The sequence below is a fragment of the Rhinopithecus bieti genome, unplaced genomic scaffold, assembly GCF_001698545.2.
Source record: "Rhinopithecus bieti isolate Rb0 unplaced genomic scaffold, ASM169854v2 scaffold_21531, whole genome shotgun sequence".
NCBI lineage: Eukaryota > Metazoa > Chordata > Mammalia > Primates > Cercopithecidae > Rhinopithecus > Rhinopithecus bieti.
In genome coordinates, this window is record NW_016810386.1 from 208,962 (window position 1) to 219,289 (window position 10,328).

General features: G+C 44.4%; 1 protein-coding gene across 4 annotated transcripts in view; it reads right to left on the bottom strand.

The window, feature by feature from the left end:
• Positions 1-5,189: 5,189 nt before the first annotated feature.
• The window catches only part of DIP2B (DIP2 acetate--CoA ligase B (putative)), a 266,458-nt gene continuing 261,319 nt past the window's right edge, over positions 5,190-10,328 (bottom strand). For all 4 annotated transcript variants that reach the window (XM_017891753.1, XM_017891752.1, XM_017891751.1 and 1 more), the window contains one exon: positions 5,190-9,278. In XM_017891753.1, the coding sequence (XP_017747242.1) occupies positions 9,026-9,278 (253 nt within the window). In that variant the 3' untranslated portion in view covers positions 5,190-9,025. The remainder of the gene's footprint in view (positions 9,279-10,328) is intronic.

The window sequence follows — 10,328 nt, forward strand, 5'->3', positions numbered from 1 at the left end:
CCTCGCTTTGTCAGTTGTCCCTTATTGCTCTATTTAGAAACTTTCCCTCTATTCCAGCTTTTTCTCCTGACACATTTATTTCTTCCATCTTTAAAACAGTCCCCCGGCCGGGCGCGGTGGCTCAAGCCTGTAATCCCAGCACTTTGGGAGGCCGAGACGGGTGGATCACGAGGTCAGGAGATCGAGACTATCCTGGCTAACACGGTGAAACCCCGTCTCTACTAAAAAATACAAAAAACTAGCCAGGCGAGGTGGCGGCGCCTGTAGTCCCAGCTGCTCGGGAGGCTGAGGCAGGAGAATGGCGTGAACCTGGGAGGCGGAGCTTGCAGTGAGCCGAGATCCGGCCACTGCACTCCAGCCTGGGCAACAGAGCGAGACTCCGTCTCAAAAAAAAAAACAAAAACCAGCCCCCCCTTGATTTTACATCCCCCTTCTAACTACTGTCCCCTCTTTCTCCTTCCTACTTGCAGTTACAGATAAAGCCTCTGGAGAGAGGCCTCTGTTCAGTCTCACCTCCCAGCACTTCTCTCCTGAACCAGTTTTTAGGTTTCTGCCCATACAGTTGCACTAAAACTCTCTCATCAAGGCCACCAGGGACTCCCTCGTTGCCAGGTCCAGCAGATGCCATCCAATCTCTGTTCTACTCAGCTTTGTTGTGGCCGTTGGGTTGTTGAGCACTCCCTCCTCTTTGATTTTGTTTTTGAGATGGAGTCTCGCTCTGTCGTCCAGGCTGGAGTGCAGTGGTGCGATCTCGGCTCACTGCAACCTCCGCCTCCTGGGTTGAAGCGATTCTCGTGCCTCAGCCTCCCGAGTAGCTGAGACTACAGGTGCCTACCACCATGCCCAGCTGAATTAGTATTTTCAGTAGAGACCAGGTTTCACTATGTTGGCCAGGCTGGTCTTGAACGCCTGACCTCAGGTGATCTGACCGCCTCAGCCTCTCAAAGTGCTGGGATTACAGGCATGAGCCACTGTGCCCGGCCCTCACGAACCTTTAAATGCTCTTGTTCGCCATGACTCTGATCCTTTTCTCACTCTACATGTTCTTCCTTGGCAATATCATCCACTTTGAAATGTTGTCTCCTAAATCTACAGTTTTAGGCCAGAGCTCTCCTGAGGCAAAGACCTCAGTATTCAGCTGTCTGTTGAACCTCTTCACCTGCATGTTCCACAGCACCTCAAAGGAACAGGACCAATATGGAACACAGTGTCTTCTTTCCCAAATCTATTCCTCCTGTTTTCTCCCCTGCCTTGGTAAATGGCCCCACATCCACCTAACCCCCAAGCCAGAAATCTAGGCGTTATTTTGAATTCCTTCTTCCTTACCCTGAATATTCAGCAGTTGTAATCTTTTTTTTTTTTTTTTGAGACAGAGTCTCACTCTTATTGCTCAGGCTGGAGTGCAGTGGCACAATCTCGGCTCACTGCAATCTCTGCCTCCTGGGTTCAAGCGATTGTCCTGCCTCAGCCGCCCCAGTAGCCGGGATTACAGGTATGTGCCACCACCACACCTGACTAATTTTTGGATTTTTTTTTTTTTTTGAGACGGAGTCTCACTCTGTCGCCCAGGCTGGAGTGCAGTGGCACAATCTCGGCTCACTGCAAGCTCCGCCTCCCGGGTTCACGCCATTCTTCTGCCTCAGCCTCCCATGTAGCTGGGACTACAGGTGCCCACCTCCACACCCAGCTAATTTTTTGTATTTTTAGTAGAGACGGGGTTTTACCATGTTAGCCAGGATGGTCTTGATCTCCTGACCTCGTGATCCGCCCGTCTCGGCCTCCCAACTAATTTTTGTATTTTTAGTACAGATGGGGTTTCATCACGTTGATCAGGCTGGTCTTGAACACCTGACCTCAGGTGATCCACCCGCCTCAGCCTCCCAAGGTGCTGGGATTACAGGTGTGAGCCACCGTGCCCAGCCAGCAATTGGAATCTTAATGCCACCAAAGTTTTTATGCATGGCCTCTCTTCTCCATTCTTACTGCCTTGGTTGAAGTACCTTGCTCTATGTCTTAGTCTGTTTTGTGCTGCTATAACAAGATACCTGAACCTGGGTAGTTTATAAAGAACAGACATGTATTTCTCACACTCCTGGAGGCCAGGAAGTTCAACATCAAGACACTGGCAGGTTGGCTTGTATGGTGAGGGCTGCTCTCTTTCCAAGACAGTGCTGTGTTGGTGAAGGGCAGAAGGCAAGCGAGTCAAGTGCTGCTGCATGAAGCCTTTCATAAAGCTCTAACTCCATTTGTGAGGGAGAAGCCATCATGACCTAATGACCTCTTAAAACCATCACCTTGGCCATTAAGTTTCAACAGAAGAATCTGGAGGGAACACATTCAAATCATAGCACTCTATCACTGTGGTCAATGCAAAGGTCTCCCAACTAGTCTTTCCAGTTTAATCTCCTTTTCGCTATCCATTACAATCTCTGGTTTTATTTCCCTTTCCCTATCCATTCCTATCTTATTGTTTTTTCTTAGAGACAGGGTCTTGCTCTGTCACCCAGGCTGGAGTGCAGTGGTGCAATTATAACTCATTGTAGCCCTGAACTCCTGGGCTCAAGAGATCTTCTGCCTTGGCTTCCCAAAGTACTGGGATCACAGGCGCGAGCCACCATGCCCAGCCCCAGTCTATTTTCTATGTGACTGCCAGAATAATATTCTACGTTGCAAATCTGAGCATGTTATCCCCCTGCTTAAAATCCCTCATTAACTCCCCTTAACAAAGTCCAAAATTTTTTTTTTTTTTTTTTTTTTTTTTGAGACGGAGTCTGGAGTCCAGGCTGGAGTGCAGAGTGCAGTGGCTGGATCTCAGCTCACTGCAAGCTCCGCCTCCTGGGTTCATGCCATTCTCCTGCCTCAGCCTCCTGAGTAGCTGGGACTACAGGCGCCCGCCACCTCGCCCGGCTAGTTTTTTTTATTTTAGTAGAGACGGGGTTTCACTGTGTTAGCCAGGATGGTCTCGATCTCCTGACCTCGTGATCCACCTGTCTCGGCCTCCCAAAGTGCTGGGATTACAGGCTTGAGCCACTGCGCCTGGCTCTAGTACTTTTAAAAGGGCAGTAATCCCTTCACCAGGGCACAGCTTTCGTAACTTAATCACTTCCCAAAAGGCTCCACCTCTTAATACTATCACATTGGCTCTTAAGTTCTTTTTTTTTTTTTTTGACACCGAGTCTCGCTCTGTTGCCCAGGCTGGAGCACAGTGATCACGGCTCACTGCAAGCTCCACCTGCTGGGTTCATGCCATTCTCCCGCCTCAGCCTCCGGACTAGCTGGGACTACAGGTGCCCGCCACCATGACCGGCTAATTTTTTTGTATTTTCAGTAGAGATGGGGTTTCACTGTGTTAGCCAGGATGGTCTCGATCTCCTGACCTTGTGATCCACCTGCCTCGCCTCCCAAAGTGCTGGGATTACAGGCGTGAATCACCACGCCCGGCCTTAAGTTCTAACGTATGAATTTTGGGCAGACACATACATTCAAACCACAGCAATCCCAATAATGAATTCTAGTTCCCAGAATATGTGACTCTGCCTTCCTGCTATTTTTTTTTTTTTTGAGACGGAGTCTTGCTCTGTTGCCTAGGCTGGAGCGCAGTGGCCGGATCTCAGTTCACTGCAAGCTCCGCCTCCCGGGTTTATGCCATTCTCCTGCCTCAGCCTCCCGAGCAGCTGGGACCACAGACGCCTGCCACCTCGCCTGGCTAGTTTTTTTGTATTTTGTTTTTTTTAGTAGAGATGGTGAATTGTTAGCCAGGATGGTCTCGATCTCCTGACCTCGTGATCCGCCCATCTCGGCCTCCCAAAGTGCTGGGATTACAGGCTTGAGCCACCACGCCCAGCCCCTGCTCACTATCTTATCTGGCTGTCTCATCCTCTGAAACCCGGGTCAGAGGTTTCCTACTCCTCACTATCCTCCCTTACCATCAGACTATGTGCCTCACCTGCCTGCTCTCACAATGCATGTCTGTTCTTAACCCTTGTATTGTATTGTGATTGTTATCCTATATCTCCTTGAGGGCAGTGACTTGGTATTTTTTTTCTCTCTGGCTTCAGCTCTTATCACAGTGCTTAGTGGGTAGGCATAAATGTCTATGACATGAAAAAATGTTCTCAGCTGCCAGAGTAGTCTGGAGCAATGAAATAATTCAAGGACCATTTTCGGTGTTTGAATACATGCACAATTTGATGGGCTCCCACCAAGTTTCTTGAAACCAGGAATTAGAAGAGCAAATGAAATATCATTTTAGGAAAGCTAAAATCCAGCCTAATTATAGATTAGAAACAATTCAAGTTTAGGCCAGGCGTGGTGGGTCACGCCTGTAATTCCAGCACTTTGGGAGGCTGAGAAGGGCAGATCACTTGAGTTCAGGAGTTTAAGACCAGTCTGGCCAACATGATGAAACCCGGTCTGTACTAAAAATACAAAAATTAACTAGGCATGTTGGCACATGCCTGTAATCTCAGCTACTAGAGATTACTTTGGGAGAATCACTTGAACCCAGGAGGCGGAGGCTGCAGTGAGCTGAGATCAAGCCACTGCACTTCAGCCTAGGTGACAGAGCGAGACTCTGTCTCAAAAAATTAAAAAATAAAACACAACTACCAAATACTACATGGGTGGGAGGAAGACTAAACTATAATTATTACCTTGAAAAGTCCTGACAACAGGCTCCTTAGTTTTCAAAGCGACACCCTGATTCCCTGACCTAGTATCCTTTAATAATTAAGCGCTGACTCTGGATCTCTGTGCTCACTTTCCTTAGACCACCCCAGCTATCAATGGGTCTCACCATCTAAAGTTAAATTTATTTATTTTTTTATTTTTTTATTTTTTTTGAGACGGAGTCTGGCTCTGTCGCCCAGGCTGGAGTGCGGTGGCCAGATCTCAGCTCACTGCAAGCTCCGCCTCCCAGGTTCATGCCATTCTCCTGCCTCAGCCTCCCGAGTAGCTGGGACTACAGGCGCCCGCCTCGTCGCCCGGCTAGTTTTTTTGTATTCTTTAGTAGAGACGGGGTTTCACCGTATTAGCCAGGGTGGTCTCGATCTCCTGACCTTGTGATCCGCCCGTCTCGGCCTCCCAAAGTGCTAGGATTACAGGCTTGAGCCACCACGCCCGGCCTAAAGTTAAATTTAAAATCTATCAATTCCTTAGCCTCCACCCAATGTGTGAAGGATTAAACAGAATCAGGCATCAATATTTATTAACACAAGACAAAGGAAACACATTCAATGAGTTAATAGAACACTGTCCAGCCAGATGTTAAATTTAAAAATGTATATCTAGTCTAACTTCAAATAAATAAAAAAAAACTTTATACATAATTACACAGTACTGTAGTTTGAATTTGACACGGGTAAATATCTTGACAGAAAGTAAACAAAACAGCATTTAGGACTAAAAAATTATTCTTGTATCTTTACAGTCTCTTTCTCTGGACAAGTAACATAGCCCATCTACATACACCTAAACCAGAAATGTTGTATGAATGATAAAGAAAAGGCCTATTGTGTATTTGGAGTACTGCAGCTTCTTGCTCCAAATACTGTTGCTTTTAAATCAAAGCAGACAACAAAAACAACACTAAGGCATAGATCTTGTTGGAGTTTGAGGATGAGGTGATAACTCCTCATTGCTTTAGTCTAAAAGATTCCTGGATATTCAAGGAAAGTAATTTATTTGGCCAAGATATAGAGCACCATGCCTGGGGCAGAGGCCTTAATAGAAAACCTAAGGCCTCCGGCCCTTGTTGAGTCAACAAAAGCATTAAGCAAGCATTGCCCAGGGACTAAAGTAAGGAGACAGACGCCAAGTGACCAAGACAGGCAATGGTCCCTAAACAGCCTGAGGCAACACAACTTCATAAGGAAAGGACCTGGCACTGGGGAGACCTGGCCCTTTGTGAGGCAGGAAGTAAAGACTGTGGATTCACTGATGCTGATTAGCATGCTGGTCCTTCCCAGGGTGTCAGTGAACTCCTAGGGCCTAGGAATTTTCCTGAGGCAGCCCCTTCCTGATCTGCTTCAGTTACTTCCGCTGAGAACTAGAAAGAGGTTCAGAAACCTTCAGACCAAGAGATTTCTCTTAACTGAGACAGGGGCTTGTTTAGTTTTTTTCCACAGACATTAAAAACCCAGACAGAATATGTTCCAGAGGACTGGAAAGGCCGTGTTTCTATTAGTAATGGTCTTTCAGGCCTGCCTTAAGAATCAGTTCCACCACAAAGGTGCTACTTAGTGTGGATAGAGTAGGAGGAGCACTGTGTCATCAAGAGAATATTTTCTTACTCGAGTCTGTGGCACAGTAGATTTTAAATCTGCAGGTGATCCCACAAACATCATCTAAGCAAATGACTGGGCTCTCCTCTCCCTCCACAGGATGCTTTCCCAGAGTTACTGATGAAGTTCCTCAAGGACAGTTCTTAGCCTTCCTTCCTCCATGAGCAGATTCTGGCTTTGGGGGACATGCAAAAGATCAATAAAGCAGAAAGCAAAAAAAATAATAATAATAAATTAGAGGCCTGAGGAACTACAAAACTAGATAATCAGCCTCTAAGTAACTGGGAGTTGGCCACACTTTGAGATTAACGGAGTAATGTATTTGAAGGAATGAGTATACATCTGCACTGTCTAACATGGTAGCCACTAGTCACATTTGGCTACAAAGACTTGAAATATGGCGATGGTTTGGACTGAGATGTGTTTAATGCACACTGAATTTCAAAGGCCTAATATGAAAAAAAGTAAAATACCTCATTAATAATTTTTATATTGATCCTATGTTGAAATGATAGTGTTTTCAAGCTATTGGGTTAAATAAAATATATTTAAATCAATACCATGGGTTTCTTTTTACTTTTAAAAAATGTGGTTACTAGAAAAATTTAATTACAGATGTGGCTCTCATTATAGTATTTACAGTGGACCATGCATCTCTAGATGCCTATACCCTAATCTGTGTTAGTAAGAATTATCAAAGCAACCCACAGAATAGCATCTAACCATAACTTTTAGAACTTGGGGATTATAGAGCTAGACTTATTTATATTAGCTTCAGGATCCCCTGCTTTGTTTAGTGAATCATTAAAAATGGTTTTAAGAAAATTACTTTCCAAGTATCAGGCTGTGTTCTCTGCAAACCAAACCATCTCTAGACACTGGGATTTCCTGTGTGCCCCAATGTAAGTGCTTTTTTTCCTGTCCATCCTAGGACTTCCCTCATCATGTGTAAATTAATTCCATCGAAATGCTGAAAAAGAGATCTGGAACTGGCAAATGTCCTGAGCTCTGCCCTCTGTGGAGAAGTGGGGAGGAAAAGAGGATTACGTGAAGGGAGTCACAAAGTGGCTTTTAGTCAGAAGGCCGTGTAATGGCAGCCCCAGAGCACTGCCACCGCAAAGGAGCTGGTCTTTGCATTATAAACCTTATTTTCAGGGTAATTACAAGTCTTAAAAATTGTTTAAAAACATACTTAGTTTACATGATGTTACAGTGGGGTAAATAATATGTATTATTAAAATAGTCTAAATATTTACACAATAGACCAGAGTGGGTCAAAGAGAACCATTCTGCTTTAACAAGTTAACTCTTTTCACTTTTGAGTACTTTTCATTTTAAAATATTTCTGTTAAGAAAAAAATAATAAGATTTAACTATATTCAAATACATGAAGTATCAGACCAAAGAAAGGAAACCGAGTCAGAGGCCAAACTCAGTCCTGTCTCATTCTGCTTGGCCTGGGCACCACAGTTATTTCAAAAGAATTTCCTGCATACGTCAGACCTCCCCGGTTTCAGCATAAGCCTGGCTGCTTTGGCAACCCAGATTGGTCAGTTTTGTGTAGTTATATGGCCTTACAGTTCCATGTGACAGTGGATCCCCACTGCCTTCCTGGCCTATCATTCTTGTTTTAAACCCCCTGCCCTCATGAACTGGAAGAACAGAGGACACTCCTCAGTTTTCAGAAAAGAGAAGTTCTGTGGATAAACTGTAGACACAGTTTACAATGGGCCTGGAAAAGAGGAAATCCTAAATTCTTACATAGTCACTCTAAATCTGAAAGATCATTTTAAAACTGGGGCCAGAGTAAGTTATCGTGGTTCCTTAGAATAGGGTGGGCTCTGATGAATCTTAGCTTTGTGTTAACATTTTGATTTTTAAACTGAGATTTTCAGCTTTTAGAAACAAGCTGAATTCATAGAAGCCTAAGCTGATTCCGGGAATGCGAGCTTTAAAAACAAACATAGGCAGCTCTAGTTTATAAAATATACCAGCCAACAAAGACAAAGAACAATGTGCAGCAAAACCTGCCAACAATTTGCACTTTTTAGTTACCTAATCAATTACACAACATTAAGAGAATATTGAAATTCTCTCAAAGTAGAAATGTTTCTACTGTGGTTGTTATAACTATACAAGCCAATTCTTCAAATCTCTAGCTGAATTATGTGTATTCTTATGTACATGTTGTAAGACACTGGTCAAAATGTTTTATAGTCAATAATTATCTATATAAAGTAATTCTCATAGTCAGTGGGTTATCTGATTTGCTTACGGGTTGACTGAAAGAAAGCTGAGTAGTTCCATGTTAACAAACCCCACAGAACATCTAGCTACGGCAGAATGGCAAAATACAGTACGGAGTGGGGAACTGTGTCACTCAGACTACCCCTTTCATGTGAATTCATTAAATTCTCTTAGAAAATTCTAAAACGGCATTAGATAAAAATACAAGTATATACAACAGATGAAAAAAATGCAACATGCATGTAATTGCTTTAGTAACGTGCTGCTCACGCTGTATCAAAGCACATGTCTACCAAATGTTAACATTTTTTTCATTTGCCTGCACAGAATTCCCCTTTCCTGTGTGTTTTATGATTGCAGAATCCCACAGGATGAGATGAAGAATATCATGTAGCCATCGCAGCTTATTTCACATCGTTTGAAAGCCTGCTCCTAGCCAGAGGTCTTCTGTCTTTGTGATTCTTCCGAATGGCCCCCTGCAGTCCCCACAAAGCTGGTTACATGTTATAAGCCACGTAGATGGGGTCTAACTGGTCAGCTAGGAAGCTATCACGGAGGTGCATCCTCTGCTTCTCTCCTCTGGAGTTGATCGGGATGACACCTGGGTCCACCACAACCACGACGCCAACGATGAGGTAATGCTCTTCCAGGACCACGTTGGTCACTAACGGGACCAGATCTAGGGCTTCCTGTTCAGAGCCGCACAGTTCCACAACCACCACAAGCAAGTTGGTCCACGTGAACACGGCACTGAAATTTCAATGACAGTTCGTTAACTTCTCACTACATTTTTCAGTTATTTTTTATAGCATCTGTCCCAGACTTAGCCCATTTCCCCGCCTTCTCCCCTCAATCCCAACCAGAAGGTCAGCAGTCATGTCTACAATATATGACACCTTTTAACTTCACCTGATAAGACCGAGGGAAAAATTATATAATGAATATATATATAGATATATGCGAGACATCCTGCCCCTGTGAACACAGCTGAGTCGTCCAGAATCTCCTGGGAGTTTGAAAGTGTAATTTAAAGTCGTCAGGCCAGGCATGGTGGCTCACGTCTATAATCCCAGCACTTTGGGAGGCCGAGACGGGCAGATCACCTGAGGTCAGGAGTTTGAGACCAGCCTGGCCAACATGGCGAAATCCCATCTCTACTAAAATACAAACATTAGCCAGATGTGGTGGCGGGCACCTCTAGTCCCAGCTACTCAGGAGGCTGCGGGAGGAGAATAATTTGAACCCAGGAGGTGGAGGTTGCAGTGAGCCAAGTGTGAGCCACTGTACTCCAGCCTGGGCAACAGAATGAGACTCCGTCTCAAAAAAAGAAAAAAAAAAGTTGTTAGCTGGTCATTTGAACCAATGACATGGATTTGAATATTCTGGGGTAGCCAGGAGCATGGAGCAGAGAGAATCCCTCTTCAGGGAGGCAAAAAAGAAAGAAGGGAATGCCCATATGGCTCTAGAAAGTAAGGGGACAGTGGTTCCTGACAGCCTTACCATTTCCTTGTTTCTACCTTTCCTGAGACCCAGAGTTAGTTTTTTTTGGCACTTCTGAGATAGCCAGGTATTCTTTCACTTAAGCTTTTTTGAAGGGAGCCTGTTATTTGCCCCATAAGAGCTTTGACTAATATAATATTCTTCTGTTCTTTTTAGACTAGTGTGCAGTAGTGAGAAAGAGGAAAAGAGCAGAACGAAAGAGTTTGATTGGTTTGTAATTGACTATGAACAATCAATTGAATTAACTCACTACCTTCAGACCACCCTAAGCAGTATTCTTTTTTTTTTTTTTTTTTTTTT